This window comes from Eschrichtius robustus, chromosome 1 (genome assembly GCF_028021215.1).
Source record: "Eschrichtius robustus isolate mEscRob2 chromosome 1, mEscRob2.pri, whole genome shotgun sequence".
Taxonomy (NCBI): domain Eukaryota; kingdom Metazoa; phylum Chordata; class Mammalia; order Artiodactyla; family Eschrichtiidae; genus Eschrichtius; species Eschrichtius robustus.
The window spans coordinates 122,741,790-122,769,590 of NC_090824.1; the positions used below are offsets into that span (position 1 = coordinate 122,741,790).

Below are 27,801 nucleotides of genomic sequence, written 5' to 3' on the forward strand. Positions count from 1 at the left end.
TACTGAAAAATACTCATAGTACTGTGTCTATTAAAAATGCTTTTACAGTCGCATTGGAAAGCTTTTTGATATTTTGATTAATTTAACTCTAAAATAAACCATCACCCCAAAATGTTCCTTAAAGATGCCACCAGAAAACTACTAGAGCTAATCAATGAATTTGGTAAAGTTGCAGGATACAGAATTAATGCACAGAAATAAATCTCTTGCATTCTTATACACTAATGATGAAAAATCTGAAAGAGAAATTAAGGAAATACTCCCATTTACCATTGCAACAAAAAGAATAAAATACCTAGGAATAAACCTTCCTAGGGAGACAAAAGACCTTATGCAGAAAACTATAAGACACTGATGAAAGAAATTAAAGATGATACCAACAGATGGAGAGCTATACCATGTTCTTGGATTGGAAGAATCAATATTGTGAAAATGACTATACTACCCAAAGCAATCTACAGATTCAATGCAATCCCTATCAAATTACCAATGGCATTTTTTACAGAACTAGAAGAAAAAATCTTAAAATTTGTATGGAGACACAAAAGACCCCGAATAGCCAAAGTGATCTTGAGGGAAAAAAACAGAGCTGGAGGAATCAGACTCCCTGACTTCAGACTATACTACAAAGCTACAGTAATCAAGACAATATGGTACTGGCACAAAAACAGAAATATAGATCAATGGAACAGGATAGAAAGCCCAGAGATAAACCCACGCACCTATGGTCAACTAATCTATGACAAAGGAGGTAAGGATATATAATAGAGAAAAGACAGTCTCTTCAATAAGTGGTGCTGGGAAAACTGGACAGGTACATGTAAAAGAATGAAATTAGAACACTCCCTAATACCATTCACAAAAATAAGCTCAAAATGGATTCGAGACCTAAATGTAAGACCGGACACTATAAAACTCTTAGAGGAAAACATAGGAAGAACACTCTTTGATATAAATCACAGCAAGATCTTTTTTGATCCACCTCCTAGAGTAATGGAAATAAAAACAAAAATAAACAAGTGGGACCTAATGAAACTTCAAAGCTTTTGCAAAGCAAAGGAAACTACAAACAAGACAAAAAGACAACCCTCAGAATGGGAGAAAATATTTGCAAACGAATCAACGGACAAAGGATTAATCTCCAAAATATATAAACAGCTCATGCAGCTCAATATTAAAAAAACAAACAACCCAATCAAAAAATGGGCAGAAGACCTAAGTAGACATTTCTCGAAAGAAGACACACAGATGGCCAAGAAGCACATGAAAAGCTGTTCAACATCACTAATTATTAGAGAAATGCAAATCAAAACTACAATGAGGTATCACCTCACACCAGTTAGAATGGGCATCATCAGAAAATCTACAAACAACAAATGCTGGAGAGGGTGTGGAGAAAAGGGAACCCTCTTGCACTGCTGGTGGGAATGTAAATTGATATAGCCACTATGGAGAACAGTATGGCGGTTCCTTAAAAAACTAAAAATAGAATTACCATATGACCCAGCAATCCCACTACTGGGCATATACCCAGAGAAAACCATAATTCAAAAAGACACATGCACCCCAATGTTCACTGCAGCACTATTTACAATAGCCAGGACGGGGAAGCAACCTAAATGCCCATGGACAGACGAATGGATAAAGAAGGTGTGGTACATATATACAATGGAATATTACTCAGCCATAAAAAGGAACGAAATTGGGTCATTTGTAGAGACGTGGATGGATCTAGAGACTGTCATACAGAGTGAAGTAAGTCAGAAAGAGAAAAACAATATTGTATATTAACGCATATATGTGGAACCTAGAAAAATGGTACAGATGAACTGGTTTGCACGGCAGAAATAGAGACACAGATGTAGAGAACAAACGTATGGACACCAAGGGGGGGAAAGTGGCGGTGGGGGGGGGGGGTGGTCGTGGTGTGATGAATTGGGAGATTGGGATTGACATGTATACACTAATATGTATAAAATGTATAACTAATAAGAACCTGCTGTATAAAAAAATAAATAAAATTAAATTAAAAAAAATGCTTTTACAGTAGCATTGGAAAGCTTTTTGATATTTTGATTAATTTAACTCTAAAATAAACCATCACCCCAAAATGTTCCTTAAAGATATAAGATACTCTCTAAGAAGAAACTACCAATGATGACACCCCTTTTACCAATACGCACACACCACCAGACAGGAGAAAATGGTTTATGAGTTAGTTTAAACGGAAAACAACCCCACATACAACTGACAAACAGAAAACTGCCAAGAGACATCTGATAAACAGAAACATCACACCAATGGCACAGTCTTGAATAGCTAACTGCATAGAATACATGCAACTTCTGAAATATCTTTTGATGGGATGAAAACATTTTCGTATATCTGGTCCATTATTTAATGTTTTTCCATGACCCTCCCTCATCCATATACTTTGGCACAAAGAAAACCTAAATACAGGAGGTCTCTTTTCTTTTGTGGACTTAAACCCAGAGAAACACAGTCTCATGAAATATCCGTGGACTCCTCTTTTGACGTGTAGCGTAGGCTGGAGGCCACCAGTCTGCAGTCGGCTTCCTCTGGTTCCTTTCAAGCCACCTCCAGTGTTTCAGCATCTCCACTCTAGGGAGAGTAAGGGCATCATTTAGCACAGCAGTTCCCACAGATGTGGTTCTTGGACCCCTGTAGGTCCCCAAGACTGTTTCAAGGAAACCGATGAGGTCAAAACTGTTTTCATAATAATACTTATCACAAGAAGTAGAGTTTTCCAGAGGCTACATGATGTGTATGGCAACAGGTTGAATGCAGAGGCAGAGTTGAGAATCCAGCTATCTTCTGCTAAGCCAGACATAAAAGAGATTATTTACAAGAATACAAAAGAACGCCATTCTTCTGTTTTCGTTTTGGAAAATAGTTATTTTTATTATAATATGTTATTTATGGTAGGATGCAATGGGTTTGTTACTATTTTTAAATAAATATATTTTTAAAACTCTCTCTATTTGCAGTTCTAATATGGCAAATATCATTCACATAAACAAAAGCTCTTGAAGGTCCTCAATAATTTTTAAGAGTGTAAATGGATCCTGAAACCAAACAGTTTGACAACCAGTTATTAGCACAGTTCTTGACTTACAGTAAATGCTCAATACACAAATGTTTGGCAAATTGACTGATTAAAGGGCATTAATTATTTTTAAATGTACAAGAGACTCCGGAGTTCAATATATGGATATGGCCAGTAAAGACCCTGGGATGACCATGTTCAGGCCTCTGTACCCGCTCACAACATGATTTTTTTAAAAGATGGTAAGAACACAAAAGTGTAGAGCCAAAACAAAGACAGAAGATGCCTGGTAAGTACAGGCTAAAGACAGGTAAAGGCAAGTAAAGGAGGGTAGGTATTGGTGGCAATGGGTTCTCATTATCAGTGGATTTCCTTTATCCATCCTATCACCACTTATTTCTCATTTCAGAGAAACAGTATGTTCTCTGAATTCAGAGAGCATGTCCTTCCAAAGGGGTTTATGAGGACTTTATACAAAGGCTAATTAAATTATGTAACATCCTGAATGATTCAAGTGCTAAGAAGACTACGAAGTCATAGGGTCATCTGTGTGGACCAATTAGTTAACTTTCTTGGGTTCCATGGTGTTCATGTGCTTCTTCCAATCTTTCTTCCTGGAAATGTCTTCTTTATCTTGTAAAATCCATTTTGGACAATACATCCTCCAAAAAGCTTTCCTTGCCTTCTTTCCCAGAAAAAATTAAAAATTCCTTCTTCTGACTTACCTCTGTACCTTGTACATAGGTCTGTGGCAGCATGAAGCACATGCTATTGAAATTCTTCACTTCCACTATCTCCTTAGTAGACTCTGAGCCACTTGCAGGCAGGGCCCATGCACTGCCTACCTTTGTGTTCCAGTACCTATCAGCGCCAAAACACTGTAGACATTTTAAAAACCCACACAAACTCTAGTCAGTCACCTTACAGACGCATAAGACAACTACCAGAATTAAGTACAATGCAAAAGAATAATAAGGAAGTTTACTACTTGAAATTCTACTTGCTTCCAGCTGGCTAGAAATCCAGCATGTGTGTCTTAGTGATGATGAGTTAGTCTTGCCATGTTTGAGAATGAAGAGCAGCCCACTGAAAGAGAGCCATCTCCTAAAAACATATCTCCTGGAAGAAGCTTTAGCTTTTCATCCTTCTGAAAGGATACAAATTGCAAATGGTAGAGGCAAGTATTGCAAATGATAAATCAAACCAAGGTAAAAACTTCACAAGGCAAAAAACTGTACTGAAGTGACAAACAGTCTATTAGCAGAAAAGGACTGGAGAAGAGGGGAAATCTAACTATCTGAATGCTTATATGACATCAAAGAAGGCTGGAAAGTCATGCTCTAAGATCAATCAGGCTTTGTTGCCACCTTTCAAGTGACATGCCCATCAGCAAAGAACACACATTTTCATTAGTACAGCAAAGGAAGAATTTGTGTGCCTAGGGTTAGTGTTGGCAAAGAAATGGGTAAAGTAGGTCGTTTCCATGTTTACCTTTAAGAATGTGGCCATATGGTAAGAATTAAGATGCTGCCCAGAATCTAATATGGAAGAGATGTCCACATGCCTCCAAAAGATGACAGCAATACCAGTAGCACTCAAGTGGAAATTTGAGATTGGGTAACTAAAGGCCATCTAATCTTATGTAAAGCTACAGAGAGCAAAGGTCTTGAAGCATAAAAGAGGTTTTCCACCCTCACAACCACCCGGTATAATTGGATGTGTATCCTTTTGTTAGACTTTGAAAATAGCAATTTATTTCTCATTCATTAGTCTGATTTCAAACCACCCTTATTGGATGTCTCAATTATAAGAGACTCCAAGGTCAACTAACACCCAGACACGGTCCGTATCTCTTTTCTTTACTCCATTATAACTCAGTTTTCCTCGTTAGAGCTAGAGTCTTAGCCCAGGGGGAAATCTCATTGAGGAACCACAGAGTGTTAAGAGGTGAAAGTCACCCCAGGAAGTGACTAATCTAACCCCATCCACTTTAGGAAAACTGAGGCCCAGAGAACTCAAATCCCTTACCTGGGGTCACACAGCTAAGGACTGTCAGAAACAGACAGGGCCTCAGGTTTCCTTTCCTGCAATACAGTGCTGTTTCCATCATACCAAAGCAAAGAAGTACAGATACTCGTTTGGAAATGTGTGTTTGGACAAATCGCTAGCCCTGAGCACCACTTCCTCCCTACATAAATAAAAGTAATGCTTTCCACCTGCCACCGCTACCCCGGGAACATCCATAGCATGTGTGTTTATTCCCTCGAGCTGACTGAGGGATGATGGAAGACAGACTATCACCGTGAAGCAGCAGAGCTGATCCTACAAGGAGGCAGCAAGAGAGAGCTCAGGCCCAGGCTTGAGGAGCGGCCCACACTTCTGTATGTTTAAGAAGATGGGCGTTTGCCTAGCCTCAAAGTGTCTCCCTGAAGTGTTCGTTGATTTCAAAGGGAAAAAGAGTGACTTTACAGTGGAGAAGCCTATTACACACCACCTTCACTAAGGGATGGAGGTCTACATCTCCCAAAATGGGAAACAGTGGGGTCCTGTTCCCCTGACATGGTGTGCTGGGAAGGGCAGTGCACCACTGTGGGCTTCCCCAGCAGCCCTGGCCTCCACTTAGCCATGAGGAAACACCAGATCACCCAACCTGGGGGACATTCTAGAAGGTACCTGACTAAAGCTCTTCACAAGGCTCAAGGTTGTGAAAAACAAGGAAAAACCAAGGAACTGTCCTTGTTGCGGGAGACTAAGGAGACAAGACAACTCAATGCAATGTGGGATCCTGGATTAGATTTTGGAACAGAAAAAGGACACTGGTGGAAAGCCAGTGTGAAATCCAAATAAGGTCTGTGGTTTCGATGGCGGCGTCTTGCTAAGGCTCATTTCTCAGTTTTGGTAACCGCAGCGTGGGGATGCTGTGGAGAATGCTAACTCTGGGTGGGCTGGCTGAGGAGCGGGCAGGAGTTCTTTGTACTATCTTTGCAACCGTTCTGCATATCTAACATTATTTCAAATTTTATAAAAGTTAAAAAAAAAGTCTCTCCTCCATCCGGAGGCAGGGCTCAAATCCCAGCCTCCGTCATCTCTTGCTTAGTCTGGGACAAGGGCCTCACTGGTTTCCCTACAGACCAACCCGACCTTAGGCACAACAAAAATCTCAGCTCTTCCCATGGCTCTGGTGGCCTCACCAGAAGATGGTCTGCAGTCACCTTCTCCCTCTGGTCTCTTACCACACAAGCTCCGTGAAACGCCCAGAGACTGAGACCTGCTCTGCTACCCCTCGCCTTTCCTGGGATGCTCCACTCTCTTTCTCTAAGTAAAAAGCTCCTATACATCCTTCGCTGCCCAGCTCTGAAGTGCTCTGGTTAACCTTCGCCCCAGGGAAGACACACACACACTGAATTACTCAGTACTCCATACTAAAGCTCTCTCTGTGGCCAGACCCACCACACTGTGAAGAATGGCGCATCTATGAATTGTCTACGGAATACAATTTGTCTGTTGCATTTAATTGCTTAACTCTTTGTCACTGATGTTTTCATGTGCGTATGTGCTGTGTCTCTAACTAGACGGTGAGCTCCTCCCTCCCTCATATCTCCCAGCACAGCACTCAGCCTACGTGGGTCATTTAAAAAGATGTGTTGGGGCAGTGAGTGACTGAAAAACCATCCTGTACCAGGAGATGAGAGAATCTGGGATTATACCTGTGGTCCTCAGCTCCTGTGTGCATCAGAAGCATCCAGGAAGCTTGTTAAAAATGCAAATGCTTTAGCACAGCCTCTGCAGATTCTGACTCAGAGGACTGGGGAGGGTTCTAGAAATCGGTATTTTCCACTGGGTTCTCCACTCCTGCTAGTTGACTGTGCTGCTCCCCAAACATGAGAACCACTCACTCTTTCACCGTGTGGGTCTGATGAGCTCAGGTCACCCGCTTGCCCTTCAAACTCCCTCCCCCTGGGGTCCGAGGTCAGAGGTGAAGTCAGAAGGAGTCACTAAAGGAGAGAAAGTTCAGGGCCCTCCGTGCCAGCTTCCCTCAGGAACTGGCTCCCCATCTCGGAGGCAGCCGAGAGGTGATTGTATCTAGAGAGCACACAAACTACTTCTCTGCTGTCTCCGAAATGCCAGCGAGTTTGAAAGGCACTTTGTCCAATTAGAAGTGTGGAGAAATATTCATCCTGTCCATGACAGAGATGAAGTGCTTCTTTCAAAAGCAGCGGTGGCAGCCTGCCAGGTTTAAGAAGTCCAACTCTTCCACACTGAGCCAGCAGTTATTAATTAGTTTTATTAGTGGCAGGTCTTTAATGCAAAATGACAGAGGGAGAGCACGAAGATCCCCGTTGCTACTAAAATACAAATTGTCCGGATTTAGGTTGTGTTGTTCCCCAACATGTATAGGCGGCCAGCCAGGCCCAAGTGGGGAATGGAGGATGCAGCCAAATGCCTTTCTGCAGAGTTCCGGACTATTAATGGCATGACAAAGAGGCTCAGATGCTTACCTCAGGTAGCTCTCTCGGGGAAAATCCACCCCTTTTAACGATCAAGGAGGAAGAGCCTCCTAGGAGAGGATAGGGGCATCTGAGGGGAAAACCAGGAGCAGGAGGAGGGGATGGGGTGGGGACGGGCTGGGGGCCTGCGTCATCCACGCTGCTCAACGTGCCCCTGTAAGAAATGAGCATTTCCAGAGAACAGTGCGGGGAGACTTTGCGGAGAATTAGACTTACACTGTCAACCTGTTTTTTATGACCATTAATCACATTTGTATTTATAAGCGCTAAGACAGGATAATCAAATCTCATGCTTCAAAGCATATGTTTATCACCACAGGCATAAAAAGGAAGGAGAAAGAGTTTACAAGCCTGCACTGTTGGCAAGAGCTGCTGTTTATCTGGTCGCTTCCCCAGAAGCCCCCTGGGGGGCTCTGGAGAACATTCTGTGAGGGAGAAGACGGAACTGCCCAGTGTCTCGCTTTGTCAGTGTTTCTACTTCCTTCCGCGCTGGTCCTAAGGCAGGAATTTAAAGGCAGTCCCCTAACATCCTCTCCGGTGATTGATGCTCCCCTAATACAGCCCTGAGCTCTTTGCCTCAGGCCTTCCAGACCTTCCACCTTTGCCCCATGAGAGGGAGGGTCCTGACAGGCTCTGGGCGGTGCCCTTCTCCACCACACCTTTTCTGTTAACATCTTGTACATTCCCTGTGGTCCCTCCAACTACAATCTAACCCAGCCTCAGGCTGCCTATGCTTTGAAGAGGTTTCACATACCGCCTACCTCAGTAGCCTTCCTTTAGACCAGGCCAGAGATGGGAGAACTTTTTCTGTCAAGGGCCAGATAGTAAATGTTTTAGTCTTTTTTTTTTTAATTTAAGAAAGATATGTATATATATATATATATTTTTTAAGAAAGATATTTTTTAAAATTTTATTGGAGTATAGTTGATTTACAATGTTGTGTTAGTTTCAGGTGTACAGCAAAGTGATTAAGTTATACATATACATATATTCGTTCTTTTTCAGATTTTTTTCCCATATAGATTATTGCAGAATACTGAGTAGAGTTCCCTGTGTAATACGGTAGGTCCTTGTTGGTTATCTATCTTATATATAGTAGTGTGGGCATGTTAATCCCAAGCTCCTAATTTATCCCTCCCCCCCAATATTTCAGTCTTTGCAGGCCCTACAGTGTCTGTGGCAACTACTCAACTTTGCCCTTGTAGTCTGAGAGCACATGTAGACGATATATATAAATGGGTATGGCTGTGTGCCAATAAAACTTTATTGCACAACTGAGCAGTACGTGGGCCGGGTTTGATCTGTGGATTGTAAATTGGCGGGCTCTTACTCTACAGCAGCAGTGCCTGATCCAGGGATCCAGGTGCTAATGAGTTATGCAAAACTGGATGGAATAGTTCCAAAATTCTGACAGAAAAGGTGTATTTGCGTTTGCAATACTAGTACAGACTAACCCAGATCTCCCGGCTGGAACTGTTATTAGCTACTTACTTTGACAATACATGCCTCCCATTGTCTGACTAATGAAAACTGGGAAATAACCATTAAATACTTAGGTGATCAAAATCTTTCAAAGCATGAGGTCCATGATTGGAAGAGGGCAGGTAATAAAAGTGGTCCTACTGCTTATACACAAACGGGGCATCTCAAAAGCATCTAAGGCCACATGTTTCTCTAGGAGATTCCCTCAGGTAGCTCAGAACACTTTTAATGAAGGAGGACATAGTCTCCTAACACATGAATAACACAAGTCAGTGTGAAAAAGCCTTACCACCGTTATCAATATTAAGAAAGAATATCTGGAGGACTCACTGAGAAAGGAAACATTTTACAAGCCTGTCAGAACCAAAGGCACTACAAACCCAGGCCCAGATTTTCTAGAGCTGAATGGAAAATGAAAAAATACACAGCTCTGGGGAAAGAAAACAAGAGTAAAGAGACCTTGCTTCTCTTGATGACCTGGCTGGGTGATAAGTAGCAACTCACTGAGGATAAAAACCACGTCTTCATCTTTGACTCTTCAGTGTTAACACAGTACGTAAATGTTTCTTGAATGAATGAATTTTTACATCCATGCTTGATGTTATAAAAGATTCAGAACTGAATATGAGATGACCTTTGACTTCCCAGGGTTAATGGTCTAATAACAGAGAACATGAAATGATGAAGACAATAAATAATACACAGCATCCATATGTAGGCACTGTGTTTGCAGGTTCCTACTCAGCATCCTTGGGCTCTTGTCTTAGAAAAGATCTACTAGCCTTCTTACCTAGCTTCCCAGCTCCTAGTAGATCCAGAGTAGATGATTTAAAAGATGGCAGAAGAAGGAGCCATATGAGGCCAATACAATATCAATGTCCCAGCAAGAAGGAGAGCTACAGCCTAAAAGGGGCCCCAGATGCTAAAGATAGAACGAATATCTGTACTTATTCCAGCATTGTGTGAAATGAAAAAAAAAAAAAAAAAAAAAAAAAACCCACTGCAAACAATATACATATTCATCAACAGGGATGAATAAATTAACACGTGTCTACACTATGGGAAATTTTGCAATTCTCAATAAAAGGAATAAATTAGATTTATATACATTGACTTGAAGTCCACGATACATTTTGAAGTTTATCTGTTCCTCACTCCAAAAGCCTGTTGAAGCAAATTCTCATGTATATAAATCAGTTATTTTCTCCATCAGTTAGTACGTTGGCCAGAAAAAAAAAAATCAGTGTGTCCTGCATTAAGAAGATCAGTGTGCTCAGACCTAAAATGGGGAAACACACACAAAAAAGCTGTAACTCCTCAGTTTGCAAAGGGTGGCCACTAACAAAAGGGACTCCAATAGGTTCCCTAAAATTGAGTATTTTACAGGGTGCACGGAAAGCATGATGTCTCGTGAAAATTAAACTGACTAAACTTTACAAAGACATCTTCTACATAAGGTAAAGCCTACCTTTAAATATCAGAAGATGCTTTTGCTAAAAAATAAAGCCATGAAAAATAGGTTACATAAAGAATTCAAGGAAGAACCTATATATCACCCAATGGATATATTAAAGAATGCTTGCATATATGTATATGTGTGTATATATATGTATAATTTCATACATTTTTCACATAAAGCATAAATACTTCTGTTTATATATAAGAATTCTATTTTCCTACTGGCTTCCTTTAAAAATAACAAACACCCAATTGATCTTCAACAGCTCATAACAGCATAGTTTTGAGATTCCTAGCCTTTCAGCTGAGAAATTAATGGTCTATAAACAAAGACTAAATGCATCAGGGAGATATTTTGTATATTTGGGTTTTCACTGGGGAAGCAGTGTTGTGTAGTAGAAGGAACATAATCTTCAGAGTCGAAGAGACCTTTGTCGAAAGGCTGGCCCCACTGCTGTGGCTTTGGGCAAAGCTCTGAACCTCTGTTTCCTCATCTAAAAATAGGAACAGCAGCCCTTCCCTTGCACTATCATCATGCAGGATGGAAACACTACAAACGAAGCCTCTGGTACCACTCCCGGCCGAGAGCACGCACTCTGTAACTGTTACCTACATTATTATTTCACAAATTGCTATTCGTGGTATCATCATCAGAAAAAAAAAGAGAAATCCACTCTGATCAGGGCACACCTAACAGGTGAGAGTGAAAAGTGAAATGGGAAGTTGACACCACCACCCAGCCCCTTTCAAGTTCATGTTGATGTGCACCAGGATGCCAAAAGGCTGGCTACTGGGTTTCTCAGGCTGTGTCCAAACCACTTTAGTCAAAACCGGAGCTTCACAGATGAACACACTGTCAAGCTTTAAAATATTCATCTTCCCCTTCTACCCTTCCTTCCAGTGGAATGGAGAGAGTGACTGCTGATCTAGGCTCTCTCTCTCTAAACAATAAACACAATAAAGTGGCACTCAGGCAACCACGACCCACGCACTAACCCAAGGACACACCCTCATAACCCCAAGTACAGTTCTGTCCATCAAGGCACCTTCAGCAAGACCCAAGCTGCCAATGGGCTCATCCGTGAATTCTGCTTCCCCGCATTCTGTAGTCTGGCTTCTGTTCTGAAAACCTGGTGGCAACAGGAATATTTAAAAATCAGGTCTGCAGAGTGCTATAAGGTCTGAATGCCAACGACTACTGCCATTCAAGCTTCACTTCTCACAGAAAAGGCTGCCTGGAATGAAGATGACAACTGCAGGCCAGGCTCAATCTCAACCTTGTTTAATGGTGCACAAGGTACTTAGGTGGACAGCCAAGGGAGATGCGCAGCTTTTGGGGGGTAGCTCTCCATAAAGCATGTTGTGTGCAAACAGAGGTCATGTCAACACCAGTCGTCCCTAACCAACACATGGCTATTTAAGTTAAGTGCTAACCTGTGGTTTCGGCCATTGTGATTTATTGAGGAGGATGGTGTGAATAATGCAGAGGACTTGACCGTTGGCCCTTAATTTCCCTCATTTAGGCAGGCTGCTCTTCACCATACAATAGTCATCCTGTAAATTAATGTGTTCTATTTCAAAAGTGACATGTTGTACTGGCTTGTGCTTCAAAGCAAATTACTCTGGATTGCCGGTTTCCCAACCAGGCTACAAGGGTTCCAGCCCACTCGACCCAGGGTCCAAGAGAAAATCTAAATGGCAGGGAAAGGATGACAGATCTACCATTCCTACCAGGGGCCTACAGATACTCCATTCACCAGCAAAGGCAGACGTGCTACAAAATATGGGGAATCGTGCTCAGTAACCAGGCCTCATCTGCAGCTCTGTGCTGGGCCCAGTCTCAGCTACCTGGAAGCATCCCAAATACAGGAGCCTGCAGGACCCAAGGTGGCTCTTCACTTTGCTAAGACTCAAAGCCAGTTGGGCAGTGAGTCAGTCTATTGCTTTTCCTTGCTTAGCACTCAACAGTGAGTCAGGGAATGAATGAATGATTGACACACGCGGCTCCCAGTTCACTCCCAAACGCACTGTGTCCCTCACCCGGCATATGTGATTTGGTGAGCAGAGCACCTCCCAGCTCTGAGCCTCTGGCTCTCAGAGAGCTCTAGCAAGTCCCTTAATATCTCAGAGTACTTACTTTCTCATCTGTAAAAGAAACCTAACACCTGCCTCCCAGGGCTGCTGTGAGGTCCAACAGACAAGGTATCTATGGCAGTGACTGGTAAATGCAGAAGTGTCTGCAAATATTAGTTGTTGCTATTACTATTGTAACTCTTTAGTGTTGAAACCTTCAGCAACTCTCTTTCACCAAGAGAATAACAAAAACCCCAGCAGTCAAGACCCACTGCAGCCCCATATTCCCTCTCCCACCTTACATCTCCCTCCCTTCCAGGATAAACCATCTATTCCAAACATAATGTCTTTTGATTAATCCTGCAACACATGATGTCAATTCCCATCCCTTTTACTTTTGTTCATATCATCCTGAAATACTCCTGTCTTTCTCTCAGCTCAGCCTAGCTAAATTCTATCCTTTCATCAAACAATAATATATTTGTAGAATCCACTGTGCTCTCCACCAGGCCAGGCACAAGATTCAGGGTGGCCGTGGAGGGTCATACAGCCCCCACTAGAGGTGGTTAAGGGTGCAGGGTGTGGTCACATGATCCAGCCTGAGCCAATGAGCATGTTTTTAAGGATTCACATAGCCCCAGGGAGAGAAGACAATTGTACTTTTTCCCTTGGATCTCTTACTGGAGAAGAAACGCCTGAGAACAGAGAAAGGCCAACTCAGAAACTCTTTGGTTGTCCTGACCTTCCCCTTAAACTTTCTAGTTATGTGAGCCCGTTAATTTCCTCTTTTGGCTAGTCTGAGTTTGGTTTTTCTCATTTGAACTCAGAAGAATTGTGACCAATACCAATATCAATAGTAGCTCCATTTGAATGTGAAAAACGTTATGTAAATTGCTTTACATGTATGATATCTTTTTAATTCTCCACTTTTACAGAGGTAGAGCTGCTGAGAACCAGAGAGGTTTGATAATTTCCCCAAGATCACACAGTAGTGCCAGTATCAAAGGCCAAGACTCCCGGCTTAATGCTCCATTACCACCATAAGCCACCGGAGGCACTAACCTAAGTGGATGGCTCTGAGGCATAGGAAGGGTTACTGGTCTTCTAAGGCCCCATTTTCAAGAACTGCCTTAGTTGAAAGGGGCTCCACAGTGATTCTCTACAGCCCCGAGGAGGGCACTGTTACAAAGCTCACCTCCTGCTGCCCTTCACTCACCCTTGCAGCCAGGCCAGACTCATAATGAATGGCCAGTGAGAAGTACACTGAAGTCCAACATGAATCAATAAGCGCACTAATGAAATTGCTTCAAGTTCTAGAGCAGAAGGTAAGTTGAATGCCTTTCAGAGATGTACGACCCTGTGCCCTTTCAAGTTCCCAGAGAAGAAAAGAAAATGCACACGGTGGGGGCAGGGGGAATAGGCACAAAGCAACACATACTTCTTACCTTGACTTAAAATGTGTGATACTCTCTCAGACCATATTGTTGGAGAAAGCAACAGAACTGATTTCATAGATAACAGAAACTCAGTTTAGTTTTTCACTGTTTGTATTTTTGAATGAAACACTGGACATTTCAGTGTGCTATTAAAAGAGTTTCCTGAATATTATTTTAAAATGACTAAAGGCTTGGAGGTTATTAGGAAGTAGAGAGTCTTTGTTAAAAGCATAGGTAGAGCCTCACTGCCTGGGTTTGTATCCTAGTTATACAATTTTCCAACTGTTGTGACCTTGGGCAAGTTAATTAACCTCTCTAAGCTCCATTTTCCACATCTGTAACACAAGGATAATAACAGGACCATTCTCATTTAAGTGCCGTGAGAATTAAGTAAGTAAAATGCTTAGCACTGTGCCAGTAAAAAGAAAATTAGCCCTTTTTTTGTCATTATAAGTAACATAGTTAAGGTTGTTATTTTATGTCATCAATTATTATTTTTTTGTAAAGCAGTGGTTTCTTTAGGATCAACAGTGGTATACAGGTGGGTTTGTGCCATCCCTAAATGATCCCAGGCTGTTTTATAATTTTTTTTCTCTGCTTTCTGTAGTTCTTTTGACACTGTGAAATTTCAGACTGTGAGCCATTACTGCTGTCAGCCTGGAAATTATTTACATTCTGCTTCTAATTTACAATATAGCCAAGCTTGTGAAAATTACGCGTGAAGCAAGATTCGTATCGTTAGACTTTGCAGTAACTCTCTCAGCCACTAGAGGTCTACTCGCCATCCCCTGGTTCACTGCCCTGTTGGGCTTCCCAGAGGTCTGCTGGTCTATCCTGAGTTCCATGGTTAAACAAGCCAAACCACATTAGATAATGCAATGATTTCCTTGGTATTCAGAGCTCTCCACAGTGGGGTTCAGAGCTACATTTCTTACCTCCTACTCCACTATTTACCATATACAAACCATCACTCCCAGACAAAGCATATTCTACTGTTTCCCAGATCGACCTTGGGCCTTTTCATCTCTGTGCATTTTCACACACTATTTGCCCCTGCTGATAAGCAACTGAGACCCCCTACACACACACACACACACACACACACACACACACACACACACACACACACAATCCCCAGTGAGCTTTCCATCTACCTAAATTCTTTTCGTCCCTCAAAGACTCATCAAGGTACACCTGCATTTCAACTTACTAGTGATCTAGCCCCTCCTTTAGGTGAACTTTAGGTCTATACCAATCCCTAGCCAATGAATCCCAGACTATTTGTGATGGATCTCAAACGATTACTTTGAACCTTGACTTAACTCAGTACACATTGATGCTTTGCCTCTCCAATGAGACTATAATCTCCTGAGGCCACAGATGTCTTTCTATTCCACATGAGTGTCCAAGAGCAATAGAAGGAAGGTCTGACCATTTAGTGAGCATCTCGTATGCGCCAAGCACATTGCTGGCCGTTTTATAATCTTGATCGGTGTGCTATTAGATGGATATTTCTATTGCCTTTGTAGAAACTGAGCCTTAAGGACATAAAATTACTTGTCCAAGGCCACACTGTAGGTAAGCCAAAAGCCAGAATTCAAAGCCAGATCTGACCCTGAAAGCCATGTATTTTTGCCCCATTAAATCATGTCTATTTAGCATCGTGAGCAGTACCTCCTCAATAAATATTTAGGGCTTGCTTGAATGGCTAAGGAGCAGCTTGTGCTGAATACCTGGCAGGATTAGACCATCAACCAACCAGTAACATGTGTCACCAGTCCTCAGACCCCCTGAGCCTCTGTGTGACAAATCAAGCAGCTCAGCAGTCCCCCAACAAGCCAAGGCTGCTTCAAGATGGAAAAGCCTCCTTTTCTGGCTGCAGCAGCTCTTAAGACACTATGCCTGGCCCACCGGCCCACTACAGGTTGCAAGGGATCTAATGATCTTCTCAGAGGAAAACTGGGGAGGTGAGAGCCACACAGAAATAACACAACAGCACACAAGGCTATGATCAAAGAGTACACGGGGGCTCGCATGCACATTTTCCCTGCGAGGAGCTTTACAATTCCAGCAGCACTCCTATTCAGTTAGCCATAATATTATGAAAGACGCTGCAAACAACTGGATTTCATTTCAAACAGCATAAATTAACAAATTGCACATGTGCACACAGCATCTGCTAACCTAATAATTAAGATATTTTAAAAAGTCACCTAATGGCACCCAAGTCAGGATAATGGGATAATTGTTACAGTGCTTAAAAAAATTCAAAGATGTATAAGCCAGTCACCCATGGAGCGCACCACACGGAAGCTTGCGTTTTCGTGGTCTCTTTGAGCCCCATGTTTGGATTAGCACGATGTGAAAGGCAGCAACTGCTGTTATGTAACTAAACCCTGCATATACAGTTGTCAGTCGGGGTAAATTTAACTCTGCAGGTTTAAGGCAGAGCTGGCTTGCCAGAGCACAACTTAGGAAACAACGAAAATTTAAAGCCACACTGCCCCGTGGACCCCAGGGGGCTGGTTCAGGAGCTGCTGGAGAAGGCCAGCCCGGCCAGCCTGTGCCATGCTAGGGCACTAGCCCCCTGTAATAGCTGCTTGGAAGACACCGAGGGCCGACAAGAGCACGGTTGTTCAACAACCAAGCTGTCTGCATTTTCTCTCTCCCCACATAGCAATAAAGGCACTTAGGGGGCCTAATGTAGTCCAGAAGGAGAGGCACTGAAACCTAGAATCAGGGCAAGGCTTTAATAACCAGCTGCTTTCCAGCGAGAACAAAGTGGATCCCCATCCCCAGGCGAGGGCTCCACCATGGCCACGGCCTGGCGAAGGCTACCCAGGGAGGAACTGTGGGCTGGGTGCTAGGCCTGGCCCTGCACTGCCAGCCGCGGGGCTAAGGAGGAGCCCCATCACCTCCCTGTGCCTCAGGTTTGGCAACTGCAAAATAAGGACGAGGGTTAACTCTCCAGGAGGCCCTTCCACATCTATCATTTCTCCCTCTGGTTTTATTGGCAGATCTTTGTTCATTTCCGACAAGGAATAACTCTGCAGGGAACCTCTCATTCAAAACTGGGTTATGTCAGGTGAGGCCAAGAGAAGGACATTCACTGTCAAGATGTCAAAAGAGATAAATCCACTGGACCATGTTGCCAATCCTCTTCACTCCCCAGCAGAACTCATGATGAAGTGGGTTTGTCCTGGACCCCATCCAAAGAGCCTTGGTGAACTCGATCTCGACAAAGAGGTGTCCACTGATAAGATGTTCTCCCCCTGCATATCTCAAAACTTGATGGGGAGCGGGGGTGGCCAGGAAAGAAGCCATCACCACTAGAGACCCCCAGGGAGTTCACGGAGGCTGGAGAGCTGTGTTGGTTTAGTTGTTGTTTGTTTCGTGTGGTGTGAGGGGCATATTTCACAAGGACAGAGCAGACTGGAAGAGATGCTGAAAAAAATTCACAGCATGGAGAAGATTTTCCACTCTGTTTTGTAAACTAAACGGGGCCAGACTAAGCAAGCAAGCGAGATACCTCAGGCACAAAATTTAAAGGGGACCAAAAAACTCAGTGATCAAGATAAATAATATTTTAATACAACACTTTAAAAGTTAACATTCATGAAAAAAAATCATGGTGAGTAAAATAACAGAATCTTGAACAGAAAGAGGAGCAGTCCAGGAATGACCAGACAGCCAGATTCTTCTAAAAGAGTAAGTCTAGTTTGTGTGAAATAAACCATCATAACGTCTTCCCATCCCGCTTTAAATTTAGATCTAAGAAAATAACCAGGGGAAATTACCACTGATGACTGATCCACATTCTCATCCTTGTCACATCCACATCTGCATTTGCTAAACATTCTGATCATGGATATTTGGGAATGAGTACTATTCTGCAGAATCACGCTGGTGGGATATGCCAATGAGGGGGATCCGGCTTCTATGTGCTAAGACCAGACTGTGCACAAATTCTCAAGGATGACTCCCAGGAAAGTTTGTGTCCTGGAAGGAAATATTCTCCAAAAAAGGTTTATTCTAGAATGACAGTTCTTTAAAATAATTACTATTCAAGCATTGCTAAAGCTTTGGCCTGCATTATATTTTCCTCTAAAAGGAAAAGACAACTCTGTATGCAGCTGTTATGTTTACTTTGCTGGAAGCATAATTCAGATGATGCCACCCCTCACTCAAAAACCTTCCATGGCTCCCAAGTGCCCACAGACTTAAATTCAAACTCCAAAGCCCAAAGTAATCAAGAACCTTACTCTCTATGCTAATTCCCATGACTCGGCTTTATTCCCCCTTCCTCCACCCACATACCAGGAGGCCTGTCCCTTTCCCCACCCTGGCTTTCCAGCTTTCCTGCCTTTGCTGAGGGTGTGGCCCCCTAGAAGCAGAAACACCCTTCTCTAGAACCTGCCCAACCATCTGTCCTTCTCTAAATCCTATTCATTCTTCTAACCTCAATTCTACAACTACCTTCTCCATGAAGCCTTAGAGCTCTTCTGGGTGCTAAATTGTAGGACAAATTAATGTTAGTTAGAAAGAGTTCCAAGTAGCTTCTGTATTTCAGTTTAACCCAAAATTAACCAAAACACTTAACTGACCAAAAATGCCCCATTGTCAAAGCATACTGATTCCTCCTTCTTTGCCCTCAGGAGCAGTACCGCTGGTGGGGAGGGGAGAAAAGAAAAAGAAAAAAATGGAAAAAATAAAGCTCCTTTTCCTCATTGTTCCTCCTGGAACAAAAAAAAAAAAAACACCAAACACATCCAACTTCTAAGAAAGATGAAGTATGGGGCTTCCCTGGTGGCGCAGTGATTAAGAATCTGTCTGCCAATGCAGGGGACACGGGTTCGAGCCCCGATCCGGGAAGATCCCACATTCCATGGAGCAACTAAGCCCGTGCGCCACAACTACTGAGCCTGCGCTCCAGAGCCCACGTGCCACAACTACTGAAGCCCCCGCGCCTAGACTAGAGCCCGTGCTCCGCAACAAGAGAAGCCACCACGAGAAGCCCATGCACCACAATGAAGAGCAGCCCCCGCTCGCCCCAACTACAGAAAGCCCATGCGTAGCAACGAAGACCCAACACAGCCAAAAATAAATAAATAAATAAAATAAAAAATAATTAAAAAAAAAAAAAAAAAAAAAGAAAGATGAAGTATGGAAAAGAGGTCTATCCAGTGGTCCCAGATACAGGTACAACATGAATATTCTCTGGATGCTGAAGAACACACGCACAGAAACACACACCACTGTTGGACCAAGCAGGGGAGGAAAGGAAAATTCCATTTCGAGTCCTGAAGCTTAACAGAAGCCCCCAGCTATCCCAGGCCTGTGCCGCCTGCCCCAGGTGATTTGCTTCCGCAGCTAAGGGCCTGGTGCTTGAAGCCTGATTTTCCCTGAGCAGAGCAATTCAAAACCATCTTAGTCACACAGATAGAAGGTGAAAGTATATTCCAAGCAAACTACTGGACTGAGGTTGAGTTTATCAAACCAATTACACCGAGATGTTATGGGAAGGGGGGGGAATGTAATCACATATGACAGGGATGATCAAAACTGCTTACACAGTAAATCAGGAAACTGATAATGGGCTGACAACGGCATATACCTGACTGAGGAATTTCAGGCTCAGATTCCCCAGGCTTGTAAAACAGAAATAACAACACTGAACCAGTTGTGTGGCACTGCTGGGCACCTGGGCGCTTCTGGGGTGAAGGATGGAGGGTGAGGAAGGCCTGGTACTGGGGGTGGGGATGGGCAAAGGAGCCCCTCTGATGGGCCCACCTCCAAGACCGTGGTTTGCAGGAAGCAATTTCTCGTTGCCCTGCTCAAAAACATCTTAATGGGTCCTGACCTTGGACACCACAGAAACACAGCACTAAGTCAGGGGACTCTTTGGGGAGCGGAAAGAGACAGAAAGAAGTCAAAGTTGTCCATTGTGGTGAGGACTGGAGACTGCCGAGCGCCACCCGGCAGAAGTCAGGGAGAAGAATCGCTCTGCACAGTTTCTGGCCTAAGCTGACTTGCTGAGGAATGGCCTAGAAAGCTATGTGGGCCTTCTCGACGATGTAAGGAAGCACCCCACCCGCTGGGAAGGTCTCTCTCCTTTTGGGACCCTGCCTCTCAGGTGTTTAGAGAGCCATCCAGGGTAGGCAGGGCATGGAGAGTGGGGTCATTGTGTATCCCAAATAAAACAGTAATAAATTAACTTTGGGGAACACAGAGTCACTGCAGGATCCGCGGGGCCCAGAGCAAAAGCCAACTGCAGGAGATACCTAATGAATCACTGACAGACAGGACACCAAAATAGAGGCCCTAAATAAAGCAACTGACCTGGAAAAGGAAATAAATACCTGCATTTTAAAGGAGGGGCCTCATATTCCTCTGTACATCACTGGGCTTTGCTTTCCGTTAACAACGTGGTGCCTTGAAACACCCTAACAAGTTTGGCTGACTCAGGGCATGGGCTTAAAGTTTATCAACGCCTGCAACAGTCGTGATCTGCATCAAATTCAATGCTGTCCTTTTGGCAGTTGTTGCACATAATTGAGTGAAAAAAGCTGTCAGTCTAAAGCCCCAATCCCAAGGTAAATTCACTCTGAACTAACCATCTGCCAGGGCTTCTCCCACGGTAGTCAACACGTATGATCCAGAGGACTGGATTCACTTCCTCATAATTAGATCATTCCTGAATTAAATTGACGGTCCCAGGGGAAACAAAAAAAAAATGCAAAGTGTGTTTTGAGACCAGAAAGCAGAAGCCGGCTGGTTTTAACAAATGCAAGAAGCTACATATTTTTTCACAGCGATAGAGCAGCACAATAAACGATTTTTCTAAATCAGTCTTCATAACAATTATTATCTTCCATGCCACCCTCGTAATTTACATTTGGGTTTTTGTTTTGGAAGTTGAGGCATTTCTTGGAGGTACCACGCACAAACCCAAAGGATGGGTAGCTATTGTTTTCAGACCCAGGTGCCCAAGCAAGGTCAGACCAGGTTGACCAATCCTGTTAAATGTTGTGAATGTCAAAGTCTCTGTGAATTTGTTGCCGCACCCATGAACCTGCTGCTTCTTCAAAATAAAGGGAAAGAATTACAGGCGGTTTCTTATATCGCACAGTAGCCATGGTGGCTGGTAAGAGAGGCGGGTAGAATAACCCACTAAGAAATAAATCTGGAATCAGGCCCCCAAAACAATGCAATCATGCTGCGAGCCAAAAAAAATGGTGAAGAGATGAAACAGGGGCAGGTGGGATTCTGAAGGTTTCTCTGTAAACATGATTTCATTCCCTGCCAGTAATTGGGTGATTTGCCTCTAGTCAGATTCAGTCCTGTGGGTACTTAACTGCACAAGTATCTTCAAACCCTGCGTATTAACTCAAAGTTTTCCAGGAAATATTTCTGAATTAACTAAAGTGTTTAGTAATTCTATTGTTCTTCAGAAGTTTGCACACCACTGGGTTATCATGACATTTCTGATGAGACAGAGACAGAAAATAGTAAACCACTGTCTCACAGGGCCTCCTCCAGCCATGGGCCAGGGAAGATTAATGTAACTCAAAATAGAATGAGACCAACTCATTTTTGCCTGAATATCCAGATTAGACATTTCAATGCCCACTTTTGTAGGGATGTGATGTGAGAGGTAAGATAAAGGAGGATGGACAGAAACAGAGAAAGAAACATTAGGTCCTCGTAACATCACAGACTAAACAGAACCTAAGAGATTACCATATGTAACACGTCTCACACTTGCCTGATTTTAATAGCCACCTGGGGCATTTCCTAAACACACAGGGTTTTTACGTCCTCCTTCTAAAGATCTGGATTCAGGAGATCTGGGTGGGCCTCCATAATGTATTCTGTTATACAAGCTTACCAGAAGCAAAACTTAGGATGAAACACAGAGGCCAGAAACAACGCAAAAATGTTAGAGCCAGAAAAGTAATGACGTCATGATGCAGTGATGGCCTGGGTTGGGGGCAGGGGGGACACATCCCTATATGTACACACCCCGGGGAGGGCACATAGGGGTCAGGGTCCTAACACCCTCACAGTGATGGGAGACGTGACCTTGTACCCTTGCTAGGCCAAAAGCTAGAACTGAGATCTCTACTAAAACAGAGATCCATAAAAAATTTCGCCGTTCATGAAAGAAACACTACAAAAACTCTACCTCTGACCAAAGGAAGCGAAAAAGAAACTCGCCACCTACTGAGAATTCCAGGTGGGTAATAAAAAAAATCTCCTATAAGAAGTTGAAATCCTAATCCAATGTAATATGCAACTGTATCCAGGTTCTGAATTTATACTACCCTTGTGCTGTAAGATAGGAACACTTCTACAGCTCCATATATACAAGACTCCCTGATGAAAAATTCTGATTGAAGATGAATCCGCAATCAAAAACTACATAAGGAAAAGATCTGTTATACATCAGATACAAATAAAAAAATTAGCACCATAAGAACTTGACATAATAGAATATTATGGTAGGTTCTATAGAATAAGCTACTCTGAAATTATTAAAGAGGTTAAAAAAAAAGAAAGAGGATAAATAATGAAGCGACAGAACACTATGGCAAAAAATAGACAAATTTGAAAAAAAATTTCTAGAAAGGACAAATATTAGTCATTTAAAATTAAAAACTCAAATAACGTGACACAAAAGAATATGTTTGGTATGTTTCCACTCATACGAAACTCAATACAAGCAAAACTAATCTATGACAATGGAAGTCGAAAGAACGTGTAGCTTTGGGAACGGGCAATGTCCTCTATCTTGATCTGCGTGACGATTACAGAAGAGTATTCACAGGTAATGCCATGATTATTTCTTTGTATGCATATTAAACAACCATGTAAAAAATTCAATGGGCAGTTTAGATGCAAATTAGACATAGAAGTTTAGTGAACTCAAAGAAAAAAGCAAGGAGATTGCCCAGAATGTTGAACAGAGAGAAACAGAGATAAAAGATATGAAAGAGAAGAGAAACAGAAGATGAAATGAGATCTCACATACATCTAAAAGGAGTTTCAGAAAGAGAGAGAAAAGAGACAAGGTCTGAGAATTTTCCAGAAGGAAAGCATTATCAGAATGAATAAGCACACCAAATCCTGAGCAGAATGAACACATAAATCCACACATAAACATATCATAGCGACCCTGCAGAACAGCAAAGACAGAGAAAAGGTTAAAAGCAACCAGGAAGACAAATTACCTATAAAGAAGCAACAATTTGACTGACAGCCAACACATCATCTGCACAACTGGTTCCTCCTATTGGTCAAAGGCCACTGCCAACTTGTTGACAACGTGGAGAATGCATTTTGTTTGAAATGACTGCAGGGAGAACATTTTTCTCACCAAGAGCCTTCCACGTTAAATGCACCCTTCATTCACTTCTTCAACAGGTTTTTACTGAGCACCTACTATGTGCCACCCTGGTCAAGGAACTTCCCCGCTCTCAAAGAGCTCAAAACTCTGGATTCAGATACTTTGACAGTAGAAATACAGGTGATCTAAAAGGCCAAGGAAATATATCTAACCCAGAGGAGAGAGGTCAGGGAAAGCTTCCAAGAACAAGCAAATCCAAGCTGAGATCCATCAGATGAACAGGATTAGCAAGGGAGGACGTCAATCTGTGAGAGCAAGGGAAGACTGTCTGCACTGCTGTATCCCTAGGATTCAGAACAGTACCTGGCACCGGGGAGGTGCTCTGTAATTGCTTACTGAATGAATGAGTGGCGGGCAAATCAGTGGAGTGGCTAGAACACAGGTATAAGAGAAAGCAGGTGAAGGCGAGAAAGTATTGCATGTTTGAGCACCAAAGTTCAGTACGGCTAGAGAACAGAGTATGTATGTGAGTGCGGGGAAGATGGGGTGATGAGGAGACAGGTGCAGGATGAGGCTTGAAAGCTAGACAGGGACCAATTTAGGCTATGTTAAAGGGTGTGGATTTTATTTTAAGAGCAATAGGAATTCAATGAAGGGTTTTAAGCAAGGGAGAGGTATATTAGATTTGCATTTGCAAAAATCACTTGGGTCCTAGCGTCAATGTCAGGGAAGTTAGCACTGTTCTATAAGGAGAAAGAATACTTCCTCACCAGTAACATGAGGAGCAGCTTTCAGATTTCACCCAAAAGAGCTTGAGAGAGAAGATGGGAGGGAGGGAGAGAAAGAGAAGAGGGAAGCAGGGGGAGAGGGGCCGCAGGGTGGAGGAGGGAGGGAAGGAGAGAGACCGAGAGACCGTGCATGAACAGGTCTAAGAAATAAACATAAAATCCTGGCTATCCACATCCTGCGGCGGGTGTGTTTTCCAATCAGCCCCAAGGCTTATGGCAGAGATAAAATAGGAAAGGAGTATGTCCCCAGCTCCAGCTGAACATTCTGTTCAGGCTTTTCAATCTAAAAACTTCAGTGTGCTTGTCGGCACCGTTGCTGTTCTCATGTTGTTTGCCCTGCACCGGGCCAAACCCTGCCTCGAAATACCAACGTGTCACATGTGGGCCCAGGCAAGTCTCACTAACTTTATGAAGTTTGAGTTTCCCCCCTTCTTGCGAAAGCAGTGAACCAGAGAAGGGTCCATGGTAATAATTATGACTTCCCTTGTACGGACGGCTTCCATACCAGGGGCGGCAAGCCCACAAGAGTCTGGCTGAATAAAACCATGCCCCAGCCAATGCCAAGTTCAGCAGCTTCTCTGCTGGCAGCTCCTGTTAGGGCTGCAAAGCGCTGAAGGAGCTGGGGGAGGTTCTGAGGATATGTTCACGGGCCCTGGCACGTGGGGAAACTCGGCATCTTTAACAGGCACAGTCGATGGCACATGCAGCTGCCAAGCCGCAATCACAGGTTGCTCTGAACAGTCGGTTAAAGTTACTTGTCAGGACTGCACGCAGGAATTCCTCCAGCAAGATCGGGGTTTTGCTTTGTCTAGTCAGCCGGAAGTCGGCCAGGGCAGTGAGGAAGAGTTAAATCTCTAGGAGTTCTCTGGCAGGACCACCTCCAGCCCGGGAAGGGCAACAGGATACCTAAGGAATGAAAGGAAAACCTGCAACCGGAATGATGAAGAAGCTGCCACAGGAACAGCCAGAGGGCAAGAGAGAGTAAAGAACCGTCTCTAGGGGCGGCTGTGGTCAGCTGACTTGGCTGAACCCTGCACAACTCCAAGGGGCTCCACCCGCCGAGACTGCAACCTCCCACCTCTGCAGATGGAGAGGAGCATAAACAGAGACAAAAAGGCCCCCGGGGCCCCAGGGCTGCTGTCTAGACACCCTTATCACAGTCAGGGGAAGGGGACGTGAGCTGTGGTAGGGGAGGTCCATGTCCTGGGCTCTGACTAAGCCACTCGCGAGAGGCCTCAGTCTTCTCATCTGCAAGATGGGGATCATAATACTTGCCTCACAGGGAGGTAGAGAGAATTTTAAGAGCTGAGCTCAGTGTGCCCAGGGCCTGGAGCAGAGTAAGTGACCAATAAGTAGGAGCTCGTAACTATTAGGAACTCTTATCAAATCACATATCAAGGTAACTGTTCTTGCAAACTCACTAAAGATACAGATAATATTTTATTTCATATCTGTAACCCAAATGCCTAGTACAGGGTAATATTTTATTTCATATCTATAACCTAAATGCCTAGTACAGGGCCTGGTAAGCATAGGAACTGAATACATGGTTGTGGAAGGAAGGAGAGAGGAGGAGACAGGGAGGTGGAGAGGGAGAGAGCCGGGGACTGGGTCCTTTATTTCTCTATCTTTGGCTCCCAGCAACAGTAGCACACCCTACAGTGAATGCTAACATTGTCACAGATATCGTTTGTTGTATGGAAAGTATCTACTCATCATCTACTTATTCACAAAACGATAGTTGAGTACCTGCTGTATGCAAAGCCCTGTGTTGGGATCACTGGAAAACACAGAGGTAACTCTACTGCATCCCTATCCTCAAGGTTCTCATGATATAGGCAGAGACTCATACATAAATACTTCTAGTAATGATCAACTGTGATAATACTGTAACATGGGTCCAAATAAGACAGGCCACCGGCCTTCCCTCCCTCGCCCCACCCACAAAGTGACATGACACTTTTCTCCTAACTGGTTCCTTCCTGCATGAGAGGAGGAAATTTTTTCCCTCTTTAAAGCCATGGGAGAGAAGGGTAAGAATGTGATCATCCTTAGGAAGGCCTGGAAGCACCCAGCCCTGGGCAGGCTTCTCTGCCCACAGCTACCATAGCTCAGGCTCGGCACAAAGGAGGGTCTGAGGTTTACTAAAGAATGTCCTGGTTTATCTTTCTCTACAGTAACCTACCATATGGATTCAACCAAGGCAAAGCTTTCCCAGGATCCAAGAGGCAGGGTGTGATGCTCTAAACATCACTTCCACCACCGGGAATAGTAAACAGTCTAACATCTAAATTCCAAAAGATATTACTGATGCTGTTTATAATTAGCATGCTAAATAAAACAGAGTCAAGCTGCTGGCTTTCAGAGGCCTAGCCGTATTACGCAGTTGGAAGAATATACATGTGTGTGAATCTTTGTGTGTATATATATATGTATGTACATACACACACATACACACATGCACGTGCACGCACACACATACACACACACTACTTGTGGGTCCAGTTTCTGAGATTTAGACTAGAGCATGGCTACAAAACATACTGACCCCATGGAAGTGAGAAAGGCAAAGGGAGTAGTCTTTCTCCTTCATCCTCCATGACACACTAGCCAAGAAAATTGAATGGACCTGGGAATAGATGAAGATGGAAACATATTGCAGATTAGCCACATTTCAAAAGGTAAACTCCAAACCGGAGAACCATTTGAGAAGCATCAAGAGTACTGAATTGCTACCCTCCATTAGCTAAGAGCCTACCAAATGGGCCTACACATCTCATTTTCACTCACAACGCAAAAAGAACACCAAATATCGAAATCCCTAGAGTCTAGCCTATGGCATCTCTTTCAAGAAATCAACGGCCCGAATACTTAACTCAAGATTCTCTCATTCTATCCACCTTTTCTTCACAATTATATTCAGTGGTCTTTGTGATTCACAGCTGAAAAATGAAGCATGAATTTCTCTGCAAGTATTTCCCTCTCTGGATTTGTTGTTGCTCATAATAATTCTGATGACTTTCAGAGGAAAATGCTGAAAAGTAACATTATTACGTCAGAGTAACGGCCAGTATCCTTAACACTTGCTTCCAAGTATTTCATCACCCAATGTGTAAAACAACAAGCAGGCTGTCATTGGGAAAGCTTTTGAGTCAAGTTCATTTATGGGGAAACCTCACATTTACATTAATTGTATATCATGGAGAAGGGTCCACAGCTAGTGTTTTCCCACTTACTGATAGTTACTACATGGTTGTTTGATCACATTTTCAATGACCCAGACAGCTCAGTCCACTAGCTTGGAAGATTTTAAGTGGTTTAAAACACAAAATTCTGGCCTTTTCTACTAAAGAAGATATGAGATAAAGAATTAGCATTTCTCTAAGAGAGATCTGTTCTTTCCCCATATGGAGTAGGCTACGGTGAGAATAAGTGCCCCACAGGACAAAAAAGGAAGAAAAAGGAAACTATCAACTAATGAATGGATAAAGCAAATGCGGTATGTCCATACAATGGAACAGGATTCAGCAATAAAAAGGACCCAGATACCAATACCTGCTACAACATAGATGAACTCCAAAACCATGATACTAAGTAAAATAGGTGACACACAAAAGACCACATATTATATGATTACATTTA

General features: G+C 43.2%; 1 protein-coding gene across 1 annotated transcript in view; it reads right to left on the reverse strand.

Annotated features, from left to right (window-relative positions):
* Positions 1 to 2,204: 2,204 nt before the first annotated feature.
* LOC137770264 (nuclear receptor ROR-alpha-like) overlaps positions 2,205 to 27,801 on the reverse strand; it is a 46,536-nt gene continuing 20,939 nt past the window's right edge. The window contains exon 3 of the mRNA XM_068552847.1: positions 2,205 to 2,622. Coding sequence (XP_068408948.1) covers positions 2,609 to 2,622 — 14 coding nt within the window. The 3' untranslated portion in view covers positions 2,205 to 2,608. The remainder of the gene's footprint in view (positions 2,623 to 27,801) is intronic.